This window comes from Herpailurus yagouaroundi, unplaced genomic scaffold, assembly GCF_014898765.1.
Source record: "Herpailurus yagouaroundi ecotype Mexico unplaced genomic scaffold, PumYag 29, whole genome shotgun sequence".
In the NCBI taxonomy this organism is placed as follows: domain Eukaryota; kingdom Metazoa; phylum Chordata; class Mammalia; order Carnivora; family Felidae; genus Herpailurus; species Herpailurus yagouaroundi.
This window is the reverse complement of record NW_024412377.1, coordinates 121,360,579-121,380,221: the sequence shown is the minus strand read 5'-3', so window position 1 is coordinate 121,380,221 and position 19,643 is coordinate 121,360,579. Positions and strand designations below refer to the sequence as shown.

The 19,643-nt window shown below is 43.1% G+C and overlaps 1 protein-coding gene across 4 annotated transcripts in view; it reads left to right on the top strand.

Moving 5' to 3' along the window:
* Positions 1–19,643, top strand: part of ARHGAP26 (Rho GTPase activating protein 26) — a 427,067-nt gene that overhangs the window by 322,744 nt on the left and 84,680 nt on the right. For all 4 annotated transcript variants that reach the window (XM_040453965.1, XM_040453947.1, XM_040453975.1 and 1 more), the window contains exons 18-19: positions 343–502; positions 15,632–15,770. In XM_040453965.1, coding sequence (XP_040309899.1) covers positions 343–502; positions 15,632–15,770 — 299 coding nt within the window. The remainder of the gene's footprint in view (positions 1–342; positions 503–15,631; positions 15,771–19,643) is intronic.

Genomic DNA, 19,643 nt, shown 5'->3' with positions numbered 1-19,643 from the left:
GAGCAGGGATTCAGATGTGCAAAGTTTCACATTTTGGAGGGCAGCTGCTTTGGTTGGTTGGTTGGTTGGTTGGTTGGTTGGTTGGTGTAGGCAAAACAGAAATGTGTAAAGGAATGTCATATCCTGAAAGAGCAAAGTAGCCTGAATACTGAAGATTTCTAAAACTCTGGGGGACAAAAATACAAGTAGAGAAGTCTCTCTTTGGACTTGGTATCTGAAGATGTCCCAGGGTCTGACTCCGGCCAGATGAGGAGTCTGAAGATAGGGGAAGGCACCGGGAAGTCAGCTATCTATTTGTACAGTCTTTCTCTCATTTGTGCCTTTTCTTTTCCTTCCTCCCAGTGTCGCTAATAACCACAAGCAGAATCTGATGACAGTGGCAAACCTCGGCGTGGTGTTTGGACCCACCCTACTGCGTCCTCAGGAAGAAACAGTAGCAGCCATCATGGATATCAAGTTTCAGAACATTGTCATTGAGATCCTCATAGAAAATCACGAAAAGGTAATATACTATTGGTTACTGTGAGTGAAGAATTTACTTTGGGGGGACTTGAGTTGGAAATGGCATTCAAGGTAGTTGCAAGTTCCCATTGCTAATGACTTTTACACCATGATGCTGATGAAGCTGCTAATAATGGTGGTGGTGTTAGTGACGGTCATCTTGTCATGGAAGCTTTGGCCAGATGGAGAGTAGGGCAACAACAGTGGTTGTTATGGTAGCGGTTGTGATGGGCAGCACTGGTTGAGCCTTTCTTCTGTACCAGGAGCTATGCTAAGCACTTGATGTGGGTTGTCAATGTATGGTCACAACAATCCAATGAAGAGGTACCCTTTTGACCCTCATTTACAAAATGCCCTTTACCCATTTTTTACTTGATTGTCTTCTCATAAATTTCAGGTTTGTTTGTTGCTTGGTTGGTTTTAATACTAGGGAGAGTAAACTATTTTTATCTTGTAGTGCAGATGTTTTTCCTACTGTGTTTACGTTCCAGTTTTCTAAATGGTGTATTTTTTCATAGTGTGTGTGTGTGTGTGTGTGTGTTGGAGGGGGAGTCTGTTTTCTTTTAGGGCATTGGGGTTTCTGGTCTTTCTTAAAAAGATGTCTCTCATCGTACATAATAAACTATGTCAACACAGAGCTATCCTTACAGAACTGCAGTGGGGCCATGAAGCTTCATTACATCTGCCCCATCTTAGTTCCCACTAGCAAATTCTTAAGAAGCTTCTCAGAATTCATAGGGTCTCCTAGAACACCATTTGAGAGCCACAGTGATGAGATATAATAAAAAATAATTTTAAAAATGCTGCCCCTCCTAAATGAAAACTCTGCTAGAATGGTGATCTAATTGTGCTAGATAACCTGCAAAATAAATGTACAGTCAGACCACTTCTCACCACTTGTCTGCACCTGATAACCCTCTAACATAAGCCGTCATCATCTCTTGTCTCAATATTTACAAGAGCATCCTGATTTGTTCTCTTCTCCCACCCTTGGCCTCTCTATTTTGATATTAGTCACCAGAGTGAGATTTTTTTTTAAGTGCTAAGTCAGATCATACCAGTTGTCTGCTAAGCACCGTCCACTGGCTTCCCACTTCACTTGGTGAAAGTCAGTGCCCTTACAAGAGCCTAGAAGATCCCACACAGACTCTGCTCTTGCCTCTTTTACTTACCTCATCTCATCTACAGCCTTCTCCTTCAGTTCATTCCTATGGCCATCTTGACGGCCTTGCCTTTCGTTGCAAACATGCCCACCTCAAGGCCTTTGCAGTTGCTGTCCCAGTACTTGGACGAGTCTTCCTCCCTGTAACTTCATGGTATACTTTCTTACCTCTTTTAGGCCCTCTAAGTGAGGCTTGCCTAGATCTCTCTGTTTAGAATTGCCTACAGTCCCAACTCCAGCATTCCCCTTCCTGCGACTCCTGCTTTCTCTCTCTGTAGCACTTACCTCTTCCTAGCATGCTACATGATTTACCTCCTCATTAAAATTTTGCCTTTCTGACCTCCACTATAATGTATGCTTCATGCATGCAAGGACTTGGTTTTGTCCACGGCTTTGTCCCCAGGTCCTCATAGGCACTCAGTATATTTGTGTTGGATGAATGAATGGGCTCTTGTGGTACCTGGCCTCCCTAATGGCTCCAAGTGACCCTTGCCTCCTGGTATTCACTGCCTTGTGTAGTCCCTTCACTGCATAGGGGAACCCAGTATTGATCCCTATGTGATCAATTGGCTATTGCAAAAATAATGGAGTATGACTTTGGACACTGATCAAATAAGGCCTTGCAACATTGCCCTTGGCTTGTGGACTTGCTCGCTTTGGGGAAAATAAGCCACCATGTTGTGAGGGCAGTCACACAACCCTGTGGGGAGAAAGTGAGACTTCCTGCCAGCAAGCAGACCAATTTGGCCACCAAGTGAATGAGCTGCTTTGGATGTCACACTTTCAGATGATGCAGCCCCCACCGACATCTTGTGTGCAACCTCATAGAAGACCACTGAGCTAAGCCTCTCCTGAATTCCTGACCCATAGAAACTGAGAGAGGTGCTAAATGTTTTAAGTCACCAGGTCTTTGAGGTAATTTGTTGTAGAGAGTTAAAATTAACTACCCAAGAACCTCTGAGGATAAACTTTCAAAAAGTAACAAATATCCTGCAAAGTTGTGTGAGTAGCATGGCCTCTCTCTTACATGGTTAATAGAGATAGGAAATCATATTTTTTATTTGAAAAATTACGTTTTCTTTGTTGCCAACTTTGGACGATCATCCAGCCACCTCTCTCATATATAGTCTAATTAGGTATAGGTGAAGTTTGTGTGATATATGATAAAAATGAACTTGCGAAAAGGGAATATAATTGAATAACAGTTAAAAATGGTTTCTAGAGTGGCGCCTGGGTGGCTCAGTTGGTTGGTCGTTCGACTTTGGCTCAGTCATGGTCTCGCATCCCGCGTCTGGCTCTGTGCTGACTGCTTGGAGCCTGGAGCTTGCTTGGGATTCTGTCTCCCTCTCTCTCTGCTCCGCCCATGCTTGCACTCTGTCTCTCTCTCAAAAATAAATGAACATTTTAAAAAATGGTTTCTAGAGATAAGACACTTGGATTCAAATCTGCCCTCTCTTTCTACTTATTGAGTAGATTACTTAACCTCTCTATGCTCACGAAAGTACTTTCAGTACACTTTAACCGCTGCAACAAATAACCCCCGAATATCAGTGAATCAGGAAATAGAAGTTTATCTCTTGCTCACATAATGGTTCACTGTAGGTATTCTGAGAGTGGCATCCTGTGTAGCAGTTAAGTAACGCATGTTCCTTCCTTCTAGTAGCTCTGCTTTCTGCTCTGCAGATCTCTGTAATCAACCAGTTGGCGAGGAAAATGAGAAAGCGTGGAACCCTGGGTTAAGAGTGCATGAACTAAGCCTCCAAGATGCTTTCCTTATTTTCTTCCACATTCCATTGGCCAGAAGTCAGTCACATGGTGACATCTAATTGCAAAGGAGGCTGGGAAAGTGACTGAACTGTGTACCCAGAGCAAGGGGAAGCTAGTTTGATGAGCCGCTAGCCAGTTTGCCATGTTTCTTCAGTTGGATTGCTGTGAGGCTTAAACAAGATGATACATAAAGGACTTAGCCAAGAATCTGGCATGAAGTAGGGCTCATTAATGGAAAACTATTGTTTTTAACAGTCTCAACAGAGTTCTCTGAAAATAGAGCTCAAGTCTACTTCTGAATGTCACATGTTCCCCTCTCCCCAAAATAATATTTTTTACAACTTAATCTTTTTGTGAATAAACGATTAAATGTTGAGACAGATATGTGAGGAATGAGCAGTTGGATTATATTCCATCTCCCCAAAGGGCAGTGTCTGATGATTTTTGAACTGTAACTCTTTTTGGTATCTTTGGGCCTTCAAAGCCAGCAAGCACATTCAAAAGTCACAAGGTATGGAAAAGGACCAGAAAGTGCTAAAACAATATTGAAACTTGTGTAAACAAGGAGCCATCCTGCCTAGGGCACAAAATACAGAAATAGAAATGAAATTTGAAGTGCATGGTCAGGACTGTAAGTATATGGGCAAGAACTGGTTGAAAATACACATCTGGTTTGTTGGATTATAAATTATGTTTCTCTCTGCTGGTATTTGTTAAGGTACATACAGCATTAAGAGAGTATTACAGTGCTTCATTATGTGCTCTCTTTCATTAGTCTATGCCAGAGAGTGGGATGAATCACAGTGAGGTTTTATGTTCCTGTGGGAGCCAGTGATGAAGGACTATGAATGAAAACATTTCTGGGATGAAGGCTGCACCAGAGTGCCTGTCTCCAGTGGTGAGGGAGCTAACGTACCACCTCGATAGAGGACCCCTCGGGGGTCCACGATGGGCCAAAGTTTGCAAGACCTGGATATGTGCATAATTCTGGGGAGAAAGTCCTTCATATTCATTCATTAGGTTTGCCTTTTTGGTAAAAACAATTTAGAGTAAGTCAGCTGGATTACTTTTTAAATATACCTTTAGGGCTGGTTGGGTATAAAATAAGCACTTGTTAGATGCACCTAATAGGAATCCTAAGCATCCGTGGCCATCCTTTGGCCCCTGGCTTTTTGGAGATGATGCTTTGGATTAATTTCCTCCCATTTGATGAACTTCAGTCATCAAATCCAGAGCACTTTTGTGTCCTCAGATGAATATTGTCAGAGACTTGTTCTTTAAAATTTAAGCTATTAAGATCTTAGTTAATATTTAATGAGCATTCCCTTAGGCTTGACTGTAATTTTCTAGAAACATGCGCACATACACAAATGTCAATGAGTGACTACTTCTTTAATTAGCATCATGAGTAGGACAAAATTCTGAAACCCCACATGAAGAAATGCTTTCCAACAGCATCTTTCCATCCTGTCCTCCAGTAAGAAGCATGCAATAGTATATGCCCTCTTGCTTGAAACAAATCTGAATACAGGTCTTAAATATATGGCCCCCACAATTACTGGCATCATACTCCCTCATATTGTTACAAACATTTTGTAGAACATATTTACTTGGTCCTTTGGAATAAAATTAGGAGACACCCAATAATAGAAGATGGTACCAAGAGAGGGTGTAGAAACCTAGGCATCTAGCCATTGGACACACACATAGACACACACACACACACACACACACACACACACACACACACGGTTGGGGGGGGAGAGTCTTTTGTTTTGTTTTTCTTTTTTTTTTTTCAATATATGAAATTTATTGTCAAATTTGCTTCCATACAACACCCAGTGCTCATCCCAAAAGGTGCCCTCCTCAATACCCATCACCCACCCCCTCCCTCCCACCCCCCGTCAACCCTCAGTTTGTTCTCAGTTTTTAAGAGTCTCTTATGCTTTGGCTCTCTCCCACTCTAACCTCTTTTTTTTTTTTTCCTTCCTTGGGTGGGGGGGGAGAATCTTAAGATGCCTATTTCAATTATCTATTCCTGCATAAAAATCATCTCCAAACCTAGTTTCTTTTTTTTTTTTTTTTAATTTTTTTTTTTCAACGTTTATTTATTTTTGGGACAGAGAGAGACAGAGCATGAACGGGGGAGGGGCAGAGAGAGAGGGAGAGACAGAATCGGAAACAGGCTCCAGGCTCCGAGCCATCAGCCCAGAGCCCGACGTGGGGCTCGAACTCACGGACCGCGAGATCTTGACCTGGCTGAAGTCGGACGCTTAACCGACTGCGCCACCCAGGCGCCCCCAAACCTAGTTTCTTAAAATAGCAAGGATTTTTTTTTTCCCTCAATTCTGTGGGTCAGAAAATTTGAGGAGGGCTCCTGTGTGTTCCATATGGTATCTGCTGGAATGCTTTGACTGCAGCTGGATGATCCAAGAGGGCCTTAGTCCACACATCTGAAACCTTGGTACTAGTTGTCGCTTGGATACCTTGATCCTCTTCCTGGGAGTCTCTGTCTCTCTGTCTCCATGTGATCCCTCATCACTTGGTAGTCTAGGGCAAACTATCAGGGGGGCAAACAGAGAAACCACAAGGCCTCCTAAGGCGTAGGCCTGGAATAGACAGAGTGTTGCTTCAGCCACATTCTGTTGGTTAAAGCAGGTCACCAGGCCAGCCAGATTGAAAGGGTGGGAAATAGAACCCACCTCCGCTGGGAGAAGCACTGTGCTCATAGAGGTGAAGGAGCAGTTGTGGGCCGCCGTCTGTGCAGGGGTTCTCTCATAAGACCTCACCTCGCATGCCTGGCGGGTTTGCGTGTAGTTTCTGTTGGAGAAGGCATTGCTTTCCTATGAGAGTCTTGCCCTAAACACAGGCAGCTCCTCAGTATTTCTTATAGGAAGCACTCTTCTCCTTCTCCTCAGCATTGCCAAGTTTTACAGAACAGGGGGACATTTGGTGATACTGACAAGTTAGTCCTCAAATACTCTTTGAAAGCCTCAGTGTGGGGAACTAACTCATCAATGTCTAAAACTGGAAAAACCTCTTTGTCATCAAAATTGACATTTAAAAGAGAGAGGAGGGGGAATGCTTGCTAGCCAGAAAATTCACTTTTACCTGACGAGACATCTTTTTTGAAGAGAAGGAAAAAGGCTCCTGTGTTTGAACTGGCTTAAGCATATGGCTAAAGCATATGGCCAGAAACTCTGTCCTTCACCTCCCCCTGCAGATCCAGCGAGGAGAGCACTGTTTGGAACCGTTGTAGGAAATAAATATCCCACAGTAAGTGGAGGCAGAGAGGAAAAAGCCAGAAGATAGCAATTATGTTTGGGGACTCATGGGGGATCATCCTTTTTCCATGTTTGGTAATACATACAGATAGGTAGGTAATGGATTTTTGTAACGTGCATAGTCTAGAGGTAATATTGGCCGCAATAGTTACCCTTTTTAAAAAAGTTTTTAATGCTCATTTATTTTTGAGATAGTGTGAGCAGGGGAGGGCAGAGAGAGAGGGAGACAAAGAATCCGGGGTAGGCTCCAGGATCTGAGCTGTCAGCACAGGGCTCAGCGTGGGGCTCGAAACTACAAACCGAGATCATGACCTGAGCTGAAGTTGAATGCTTAACCGACGGAGCCACCCAGGCACCCCAGCAATAGTTAACTTTTACTTATAGCTTCTTGTCTACAAGATAATGTGCCAAGCAGCTTTATATCCATCATATCATTTCATTTTTGTAAGATCAATATTTTTCCTCTAATTTACAAGTTATAAACCTGATGTGCAAGAAGTTTAAGAAACAGCCTTTAGGAGAGGAGCTAGGGCTGAAATGCTTTCACAACCCAAGCTATTCAAATCTGTTCTAGTTTGTCTCTGGGCACTGCATTGTTTGAGCACCTACTGTTGGCTGCAAATGAGTAAGATCGGACGTTTTTCCCAAGGTGCTCCAATTTTATCAGGGTACAACTAAGCATGATACCATGTGCTAAGTGGCATCCAATAAGATGAGTAAAATGTATGGCAGCACTGAGGAGAAATCATTTAATTTTGTTGGTATCAGGCTCAGACAGATAAAGACGTTTTCTAGGCAGAGAAAGAGTTGAGACAAGAGGAGCAGCCTTCCAGGGGAACGTCAGTCAATCAGGATTAATTAACTCATGTGTATTAAACTTTACACGGTTGAGAAAGAATGGTGGGTAATATGTTAGCAAGTGGTGGGGGATGCTGCCAAAAACTGTTGGTTTTACCCATTGTCTGGAGTCTTGAAAGCTATAGCAAAGGGTTTGTGTTTACTCCTGAAAAATGAGAACTGTCAGGTTTCCAGGTAAAGGGGTGAAATGATTACCTCAGCACTTTGGAAGGACCTCCCTGGGAGCTGAACCAAATTGCACTTTGATTATTGATATCAAAATCACTTGTCAAATCGTGAAATCATAGAGCTGACCATACTATTGTAAACTTGTGGCTTTATATATAAAAACAGTTTCAGAGTGTAACCTTTGACTTACAGTCCTTACTTAACACAAGGTACACTAAGATCCTATTTTATTTGGTTCTTCGTGAGATCTAAAGAAGAATAAACTTAAGAGATTGCCTTTTTTAAACAAACAAACAAACCTGTAGTCACATTTCAAAGGGGAAAGATTTTAAGTCTTACTGCAAACTTGGTTTAAGGTAACAATCTGTTATGTAAAATGACCATTTCTGTATGGATGCAATCTTTGCCCAGCTCACAGCTGATCACTCTCAGCCTTAAAACATCAAGCAGGCCAATATGTAGGGTTATAGTGGCAGGTACCAATATTTATATGCTGCTAGTTAAGATAGTAAAGCAAAATGGTGAGTGCTGTCATTGTAAAATGCCCCAAAGCCTAGGGATTTTGCTACTTTAAATTTTTTTTTTTTTTTTGGAAGACTACATTGCCAATAACTTTAAAATTTTAGGTGTTTGGGAAGAGCAATCCTATCAAGGAAACAAACTGCTTTCTTCTTATATAGTTTTAGTTAAACATGAAATCTCTGGTTAATAACGTGTGTGTGTGTTACATCTTCCTATTAAATTCCTATTAAATTCCAACCTATAATAGTAGGATTGGACCCACTCGTTCTGTGATGGTCCACAATATTTCTTATGGCTGTGACACTCAAGAGGGTTTTTGCACATGAAGAAGAATGTGCGTGTGCGCATATGTGCCCGTGCACCACATGGTTTTATCAGTATTGCCCCTTTTAATGCCTGTCGATCTTTTATAAAAGAAATCATCATGATTCTTTTCCCCGGTTCATCAGTTTGCTTTGGAAGAGGTAGGAGGGTTGATCTTTACATTGTTAATTCTTAGAAATGCCCAAAGATGCCCCCTTTTAAAGTACGTTAACTTTGAATCTTACATGACAAGGAGAAGAGCTGGTAACCATGGATGGCCCCACTAAACACTAGGGTAAACACCATGGCCTAAGCAATCTTGCATTCCCATTGGAATGGTAGTGTCTTTCAACGCATTTGTCTTGATTTGAGTTGATTTGGGCCCACCAAACTACCTTTATCTGCTTTTACCAAAATGTCAGTGGAATTGAAATCCATTGCACTGCTGTTGGGGTTTGCACACAAAATGTACATCAGTTAGTAAAATACAATTGGCTTGAGCTGTTTTTGGCAACTGACAAGCATTTGGTAGTTTTATTTCATTTTCTTGATATTTCAGGCTGTTGTTGATATGCAACATTAATGATGATGATGGAGACTGGGAATTAGGGGAATTAATGGGAAATTAATCTTGTATCTTATGATCGTGGCTTTTTTTATGCGTTCATCAGGAATTTTTGTGACCTTTCCTTCCATTCATTCCTGAATATACTTTTTTTGGTCCTATCCATGTTAGGTTTAAAAGTAAGCTAGATTTACTTGTATGCTGGGCTGGAATGCTTCCTTCACGGGCCTTTTTACTTTTCTTGAGTGTCAAGTGTGTGCACGTTAATCTTTAATCATGTGATCAGGTTGTGGATCTAAGCATGTATATTCCCTCCCAATAAGCCCCAGATAAACCAATCATTGTGTGAATGTGTAGCTCCTTTAATGTTGCTCAGATAAGGGTAGAGTTTTGTTAGGTTTTCGTCTCTTTCTCTCTGTTGACAAAAAGAACAAGAAATAGAATCTTTTTTGAGATAGTGAAAACCTTAACATCCCATGGATTACCCATGCCATCTACATAGCCCTTCGTTACTAAATGGAATTGGTTTCTTCTTGAAGGACTATTAATAAAACTGCCAAACTACTTTCTAAATTGTTGATCTCTCTGCCAAAATGCTGATAGCGATAGGACATCGGACTTCCAATTGTCCTTAAAAACCCTCTCTGGTAGCTGTAGCCTATGAATTTGGTTTCTTAACTGTTACTATAAATGAGCCCTATTACGACTTGCCTGGCTTTCCCATGGAAAGGCGCTGGGTTTATGGCTTCTCGGTCCCTAAGTGGCCTTGCTGCACTGTCTGTCCATGAGAGGGAGTGGGCAGTCTGCGAGCCCTGCTTGGTAGTTCCAGCCTTCCACTCCCAAAGCAGACAGTCCTCATGTTAAACAAGCCCAGATTTGTTGATCCTTTAATACTTGGAACTGATGAATTTGTGTCTCAGGAAAACATTCAGTCTCTTCTGTTTTGCTTTGTAATCCCCAGGCCTCTGTCATTGATTTATTGTCTGAGAGCTACTTTGCAGTTCCAGACCAGGAACTCTTCATCATGACCTAATTTTCCTCCCATAAAAATCACAGCACATAATAAAGAGTGTACCCCACACATTTTAGGGAAGCTCCTAATCCTTGTAAATTACAGGAGCATGTATGAACGGGACCAGAAGAGGTGTAAAAATGTGTATGTGCCATGGCTAAAAACAAATTTAGCAAGTGTCAGTGGTCTACAGTGTCAAGATGGGTCTCTGGCAGGCAGGGGGGGGGGGGCAGGCAGTGAAATTTGAGTTTTGTAGATGATGCAAAGGAAAAGAACAGGAAATTTTAACATTGCTGTAAGCAGTTAAGATCGATGTTTTGCAAAGAGCAGTAATTAAATTTGCACTTATAAATTAAATCCTTGTGTCCTGACTGCAAATAATTCATTGTTGAGTCTCCACTTATTTCCCTTCTTCCACTTTTTTATTGAATGCAGTAATATCTCTTGAACGCTGAGTGTCAAACCGTGTTAGGTGTTTCAGTCTGCGCCACAGTCCTGGGAGTTTTTACAGATGAGGCATCTGTAGGTCAGAGAGTTACACAACTTGTTCAGAGTTCCAGAACTACTAGTAGGCAACTAAAGTCAGATCCATTGAACTGTAAAACTTGTATCCTTTTTGTTTTGTCCTCTGTCTCTCAAATTAATAATAGGTATAAAGACTACAGGTGGTTAAGATCCAGACAGTCGTGCTAAGTTTCCAGTCCAGCTACGTGCACATAGGTGACCTTGGACAAATCAGTTTATCTTCACGGAGTCTTAGTTTCCTCGCATTCACTATACCAAGAATAATAGTACCTTTCTTACAGAGTTATTCTGAGTAAAAATAATGAGATAATTTATGCAAATAACTGAGCATGATGGCCACTCAATACCTATTGGTTATTTTATTGTTATTTATACCACTACCATCTCTAGCCCATTCTTTGCTAGGTTCCGTGTGCTCAGTGCTTCATGTGCCTTAGCTTTTTAATAGCTCTGTGAGGAGGCATAGGATCCTCCTTGTTTACACAAGAGAAACAGGCTCAGAGGGGTTGAGGCTCTTGCCTGAGTTGAACCCAAGTCTGTCTAGCTCCCAAGCCTCTTTGCTTTCCACCCATATGACAAGTGTACATTCCTTTCCTGTGCTTTTTGTGGCCTTGTGACAGTGATGCTGATTATCAGTGTTGGTGAGGTCAGTGCAGCTGTAGGTGTTGCCCACTGAGTAAGCAGCAGAACCTGGACTCCACCCGGTTCTGTGTGACTGCAGAGCCCAAAGTGCCCTGACCACTCTCCTGACCACAGCTTAAGGAGAAACAGGAGCTTGGTATTTATGGGACTGCTAATTCCACTTATAGGAAGCTTGAAATTGAGAATACTTGGAAGAGTATCCAGAGTTGTATTTTTATTTTACAGTTTTATTCCTCAGTAGCTTCCAGAAAGCTTATAGCCTTCCCAATAAGTTTTTTTTTTTTTAATGATTATTTATTTTTGAGAGAGAAAGTGCAAGAATGGGGGAGGGGCAGAGGGCAAGGGGACAGAGGATTGGAGCGGGCTCTGCACTGACAGCAGGGAGCCCAGTGCAGGGCTTGAACTGACAAACCCTGAGATCATGATCTCAGCCCAAGTCAGACACTCAACCAACAGAGCCACCCAAGCACCCCAGCTTTCTGAAAAACTTTTATTTCTAAGGCGTTCCTAACTAAGTCAGAATTAGTTTGTAAGTTTGGATAGAATTAACAGGCCACTTGGGGCACAAAATAAATCCCCGCCCCCCTTGTGTATTCATTTGGAAAGTCTCTGTGACATGAGTAGATTGTTCCGGCCACATGGTAGAGTTCCATAAATCCATTGTTCATAGGTGATGGGAACTCACCCTTCCATCATTCAGCAGTCATTTGTACACTGATTGTTCTGAACAGAACAAAGGAAACCTCGTTGGATTTTCTTGAAATTATCTCTTCCAAGCAAAATAGGATCGGAATAACCAAAAAAACTGTGAAAAATTCAGATTCGCATCAGAATTCCAAATTGAGCTTTTGGCACAGAGACAAACTCTTGGCCTGGCTAGAAGGTGGCCAGACCATAGGCAGGCTTCAAACAGCCCGCATTTGTTCAAGTTTCAGAGTTAAATGAACAGCAGTATTTTGGGGAATGATTTCCCAGTCTCCTTAATGTAAGTTTGTATCCTTTGCGCTGGTGGTCGTGAGGTCTCATTTACAGAGGTGCCCTTGCACTTCAGAAACACATGTAATCACAGTGGCGATAGTCTTGTGTCCGGCACTTTGCATTTTGGCGCATGAGAACAGCCCCATCAGAGCTCTTCAGCGGCCTGGGCCTGGCTCACATCGAGGCCCAGAGAGCTGGCCTTGGGGACTGTAGTTCTCACCTGAAATGGTGCTGGTTTCCCAAACAACTTTTCTTTGAAAGAAAGCTACCCGTGTGCAAGAATCAAATACTCTCCTGTGTTCCCACATCTCTTCCTGCTTGGTGTGTATCAGCATTGCTTTGGAAGCAATTTTTCACGCATCTGCCGAAATCCACGGCCTTTCCTCACAACTCAAGTCGTCTTTGTTTCCCCAGCGTTTCCTACAGTTTTTAGGCAGGAGTACAACCACCACATTTTTGGTGACAGTTGAAATTAATATGCGTATACATTATCTCTGTGCCCATTATAGTTGCGCGAAGAGCTCCAAAGCTTGGAGGCCAGACGTGAGGGGGCGGAGGCCTCTCACTAAGTCTGAATTCATTTTCAGATGTTTTCAGCTATCGGGATGGCCGAGAGGGCTGTACTTGAGGCCAGAGGCAGAGGGGTGCTAAGAGGCACCATTACCTGTTGAAATCCGTGCTTGTGGGTCTGGGGCATGGCTTCTATAGTGAAGATTGGCTGGAAAAGCTGAGCTGAAAGAATGAGACGGCTGAAGAAGTGGAGAGTGCAGATGGGAGAAGCCACAGCCGTAGATTCCGGTTCCCACCCCTCTCCTGCTTTGCTGTGCAGCAGGTCAGGAAATCTCTCCCGTGGCACGCTCACCCTACTTTACATGCTGAATTGACCTGCGGCTTAGAGAGAGCTCACGTGAGTACCTAGCACAGCACCTGGCGTGCAGGCACGGATGATCACATACAGGAGCAAGGTTTACATGTCAGTGATATCCGTGTGCCATGAGGTGCTCACCCGTGTTGTTTCGGGAACACAGTAAAGGGGAGAAAGCCTCTTAGAGGCTGTGGTCCTTGAGCTCATTAAGAACCATGGTTTCTTTTTGCTTCCCTCGCAGATACTCAGGAGACTTGTACATATATATGCATAGCGCTGGTACTTATTTTTAGGGGTGCCAATTCCTCTGGAAGCCAGGACGTTTCTGTTGTTTTTGCTTTAAGTCCCCTTCTCTTCTTACCCCCTCGCCCCACTTGAACTCAGCTATGTTGTGATTCAGTTTATTTTGTTGAAAATTCAGTCCCCTAGGGAAAATATGATAATGCTGTTTTCAGACAGCTGTGTTTGGGAGCGAGACTGACTTAACCAGCTGGCTGGCATCATTGGAGCCCAAGGACTTGCCAGCCCATGGAGCGCAGCTGTCTTGGCTAAAATTCTCATCATTCTTAGGACTTTGCTTTCTATATATCTGCTTCAGAGTTCTACTTTAAAATGTATGCACAAAGAAGAGAGGGCCATTAGTCTGTGGTGTGTCTAATGCCATCCATAGTTGAAGGAAGTGGGGTACCCCTACCTTTCTCTTGTTAATCATGATTGTTGAGAAAGATGAAATCCAGAAGGAGGCTAGCTCCAGAGTGACAGATGATAATGAGTGGATCAATAAATATTGATATCTTAATACAGTGTGGTTGTCATATAACCATTAAGAATCACGTTTACCATTTTTTTTAATGTTTATTTATTTTTGAGAGGCAGAGATAGCACAAGCAGGGGAGGGGCAGAGAGAGGTGGGAAGACACAGAATCCAAAGCAGGCTCCAGGCTCCGAGCTGTCAGCCCAGAGCCCGACCCGGGGCTCGAACCTGCGAACCATGAAATCATGACCCGAGCTTAAGTCGGATGCTTAACTGACTAAGGCGCACCAACCTATTTTTTAAACAAGGGAGAAACGTTGAAACATACTGTTAGATGTATGGGATACTAATATATGTAGATTATATGATCCCATTTAGGGAAGATGTTCTTTTGACATTAAGTGAGATAACTCACACAAAGCACTTAACATGGCACCTGGCATATGGCAGATGCCCAGTAAATCACAGCTACCGGATGCAAACTCTCCAGCCACGGGGAACACATTTACCTCGTGCAGTGCTAGACCCAGAGTCCTCGGTATGAAGTAAATGCTCGAAAGATCTTTCTTGATTGAATGAATTAGTGTGACTATTTTTATGTGTTTGAAAAGAAATCTAGAAAAACCGAGGGAGACAGCTTTCTGTGTTATCTGTGATTGTATCTATAGTTGTGGCAGTTTAACCTCTCTGCCTTGGTTCTTCATTATAAATGGTGAGGACAGTACCTGTTGCTCCAGATCATTGAGAATTGAATGAGCCACATGTAAAACACATGCAGTGACTAATCCCCAGGGAACTGACATTACATGGCGGCTACAGTAATCATGGTAAGCACTGTATAAGTATAGCTGTTATCATAGTTCTATCAAACTTATATCTGTAAAAAGAGAAAAAATTGTCATGATTTTAGTCTTGTTTTCTTCTTATTTTCCCTGGGACTTTTTTTTTTTTTTTTTTTGTGAAAGCTTAAAAGAAAAAAGTTCATAAGAAAACTCACATGTTTGTAGTAGTTACCTTTAAGTAGTGGAATTGGAAAAGTTGTTCTCTTTTTTTTCCTGATGCTTTTCTACATTTTCCAAATGTTAGTACTGGTTACATTTGTCATCACCCTCCCCCACCCACCCCCCGCCTTTTAAATAAGAAAACACTCAGCATCAAAGATGATGCACAGCTCCTGAACTAGAAAGCAGGCTCCATCTAAGGATGACAGAGGACCCAGAACTGGTGCCCTCCTCTGGACTTCTTCTCGGAATGTTATTTAAATGCATGTTTCACATTCTAAAAAAGTTGTGAAGCAGTCGTTAAGAACTGGTCAATAGAACCAGTGAGGAAAAGTAAAGGGGTTTTGATTAATTGGTTCTGGACAAAAGGTAGTCAGAAAGCTCAAAGCCTTGGTAATAGACCATGGCTTGTATTTAGCACAATACATTCCCATTTCTCCTGGAAAGAACAACCGACAGAACATCAGGGGAAGTGACAGCAGAAGGGGCTAGAAATGGAAGGAAATAGTCCCCAATATCCAGGATATGCTTCCGAAAGAAAACGTTTAATATCATTTCTGAGAGACGTTTCAAGTGAAATCCTGAGCAAATGCTGGTGGTCTTTTCGGGTCTTTTTCTTGCTGATTCTTTCATACCACCAAGCTTTCGGTTGTGCTGGTCGGGGCCTGTGCTTGCTCCCCCACTCACAGCAGCGTGTGACCCTTTTGTGAAACTTTACTTGCAGATATTCAACACCGTGCCTGATATGCCTCTCACCAATGCCCAGCTGCACCTGTCCCGGAAGAAGAGCAGTGACTCCAAGCCCCCTTCCTGCAGCGAAAGGCCCCTGACGCTCTTCCACACCATGCAGTCAGCAGAGAAACGTGAGTCTCCTGCTCAGGGCCAGCAAGGTGCTCACGAGACAGCCCGTGCCACCTTCCACCTGCTCAGGGTGCACACCTCCCGCCTCTCTCTATGGGTGCCTGCCCTGCGTGTCCTTGAGGATGGTGTATGGCGGTGCCCTCGCAAGTTTCATTGCTGAGTAAGCCTGGTAGGACAGGAAGTAGTGTTAGGAGAATGAAAGACAAGGGCCACTTGCTGTTCAGGATTCTCTTTCCAGATCTCCTTTGGGCGAACAGCTGAGCATTGTTTCTTCCTGCTACACAGTAAGAGCTCAGCTCCGGCGTTAACTGCCTTGGCCCCTTTTTTGTTAGCGGCTTCCACAGAACCAGTTTCCTTTTCTCAGTTTGTAATTAAATGCTTATTAGTGCAAGTCACATGCCCTACTGGACTGTGACTCTGAGGGCTGGCCCTTGCTTGGCTCATCCTTCTGCTCCACCTCACAGGGCCTGGCATGGAGCAGACACTTAATATATGTGTGAACTTAATTAATGAATTAATTAGAGAATAATGCCCTCTTTGTTCCAAGCAGTAGAGTGTTATCACCTCGGTTTGACTGAATCCTCTTTTCATGTCAGAACTGAGTTCTTTGCAGTTATCAGGCCACTGGGCCCTAAAATATCCAGGCTTATTTGAGCTTCTGTAATAAGAGAGCTGGGTGGTGGTGAGGGCTCCAGCTCTGCCTGGAGTCCCATCAGACCTGGGTTTTTGTGCCAGCAGCAATGCACCGGCAAGCCTTTTACCTTCTTGCAGCCTCCGTTTGCTCATCTGTGTAGTAGGAATAACAGTGCCTATCTTAAAGGGATTTGTTAAGGATTAAATGCAATTTTGCATTTAAGCATCTGGCACAAGTCCTAGACTTGGCAAGGGCTGAGAGCTGCCACTATTATTACTAGTTATTGTTTAATCACGTGCAAATACCAAGGCTAATTCTTTCATGCAACTGACGCTTAGACGAGGCCTGCAAGGGACTGGGAGTATACAAATAGGACCTTGTTTTTAAAGTGCTCACAGTTGAGTGAGGGGAATAGACAAGTGAATGGATCATGTAGGTCACTGCAGTAAGCACCTTCAGAGGGAGATACCCATTCACAGAGGCTGTGGAACATGTGACAGTTGAGAGCATGCGCTGGCACCGGACTGCTTGGCTGCTAGCTCTGAGTCTGCCGCTCTCTGGCTGTGCACGATGTGGGCAAGTTAACTTGCATCTCGGGGCCTTGGGCTTCTCTTTTGGAAGACAGGGATACTAGTTTCTCCCTCACAGAGTTGTTGGGCAGATTAAAGCACTTCACACGGCACCTGGTGCACAATAAGTGCATTTACTGGAGGGGGTGGGGTGGAGGGGCAGAGGTGATGTTGTTATTGTTGCTGTTGTTGCCTTTATGAAGTACAGTAAAAGCACAGATCAGAAGAATCAGCCACTTGGCTTCGAAAAGGAGAGAAAATCTATATCTGGATTGGCATCTTCTTCTTCCTTACGAAAAAGCATTTCTTATCCCCTGTATTTCAGAAGTTATTCTGAAAACAAATCTTCGCTGCCCCCAGAGTGTCACTGCATTTAAAGATGTCATACTATCCCATAAAATGGCTGGACCTTGGTGAATTTAGCACCCTTTGTGTTGTTTCAGATGTTTAGCTTTCATGAGTAAAGCCCCTGTTAATCTTTGTAGCTAAATCTGTTCATATACATGATCATTTCGTTAAGATAAATCCTGGAAGAATTTCTAGGTGAAAGGATTTGTATACTTTTGGGGTTTTGACCCCAATGGGGTTGAGTTCTCTTCAAACAATAGCCCGTGTTGCTCTTAAATACCTGGCTTGGGTCCTTCTCACTTCGGTCTGCACATGGCCTGGGCCCCTCTGAGTGTAGTAGGGAACACTTGGAACAGGACTGGTCTCACCCATATCTGCCATGAACAGGGCATTAGGCTGTGGAGGGGTGTGTTCCTCAGGTGTCCAGGAGAGTGACAGTCACCTCGTTTTGTACTAAGCAATGAGCAGTGTAGGTTAGGATGGAAGCAGAAGCAGCTTGGAAGCAGGTCTACAAGCATACTCTGGGAGCATGTAAGGAAGAAGATGGAGATGAGGAGAAAATCAATTAGATCCTGACTCAAGATTAATTTTTATCACACGAGCCAGAGGATGAAAGTTAAGGATGTGTGAAAACAGGTGCATCTAAGCCGCAGACCGAGCTGTCATGTCCCTGTCTGCACCGTGGATGGAAGCATGGAAGACGGGAAGACAGTGAAGCAGCTTATCTTTCCTCCAAATGTTAGGAAATGCGCCCTGGAAACAGGACTGGAACTTCCATACACTCAAATATTTCAGGGGCACTTAGCTTTCTTCCCTGTCTTGGAGAAGAAACATTTCCATTGAAAAGAATGCGGGTGTGCATATATTCATAGACTTCTTATGGTTTGTTTTGGAAATTGCTTTTTTCTTGAGAAACTAGAAATGACATCCATGCTGGCTTGGAAAGTGCCATAGGAGGGGTTGAGTGAGTTGATGCTGGAAGGGAAGACTGGCCAGGAGCTGGAAGGTTTTGTGAGCACCCCTCACTGTTAGATGAGCAGGTGACAGGGCACTGTCTTGCTTGCACACAACTTACCCTTCCCTTTGTCTATCTGTGGATAAAGATAGAAGGCTACTTTATCAAAGCACTTTGCTGAATTTACTCTGTAGAATTGAAGTACAAATAAATACTGCAGGTAATTGGTGAGGGAAAAATTTGTGTATTTCCATATGGTGATGTTTTTCAGTTTAAGGAACTTTGGCTACTTAGTCACTTCCCAAACTCGAGTCATTTGTATAGACCTTCATTTACTCTTTGGCCCTCAACCACATAATTCATATGCTTTTGTTTGAATACATTTCTTTAAATTGATCTTAAAGCCTCTGCCTTCTTTACATGGCTTCATCCTACTTAGTAAAATCTCTAAAAATGTGAATTTGATGGTCTCACTGTTTTACTTTCTAATAAACATTAAACATGTAACCGTTAAAATAAAGATAAAGACTTCTTTCTTCTCACCTGTGAGATTTGTACTACGGTTTGGAGTCCAGATAGTACTTTGAATTTTTGAGTGACTCCTTTCCTTTCTCTTAATGTAAATATGTGAACTCAAGTTTGTTTGGACTAGAATTGGGTTCTGATACTGTCATTTGGCTGTTCTGTCACTGGGGGTGTGCACTCTTCCCCTGTTACTTCCATGCTGTGCACTTTCAGTTCCTGTGACACCTGTCCAGCTTTGGTGTGACCTTACCTTTCTTCAGGTTCTGGCCACAGAGCAAAACTTGTTACAGGCATTGCTCTTGTGTGGACACAGAAGCACGTCTTCACATAACCCTTCTGTACCTTGATTTTTGGCAGATGATGTTTTTCAGAACCCCATTTCCTCTTACTTCCTCCTGAGTTCAGTTACACTTTTCCCCTCACTGATGTACTTGCACTTGAGAATTTTCTCTGTATTCCATTGGTTAGCCCTCTCTTCAGTCCCTGTTGAGATGCTTACTGGGCCTAAAACTCCTAGCGTAGCTCACTTGGCTGCTTCCTTTGAGAGGTTCCGGTTGTTGATTGTCAGCGCACATTTTTCTCTCCCCTCTCTGCATTGCCCCCACTCTGTGCAGAAGACGTTTGTCTTAGACTCAAATTTCTGCCAATGCTCTTGGCCTCTGGTTGCAGGTTGTCTCCCTTTTCCTGGAGAGGAAGGTCCTGAGAGTCATCTTGGGAGTTCATAGGCTCAATCCTCTCTCTTTGTACTTCAGGCTCCTGGAAGCATGTGGCATATTAGCTGATGCTCCTGGATATGGGTCTTGTTTTCCAGAAGGAGTTTCTTCTTCTGTGGAAATAGACCAGT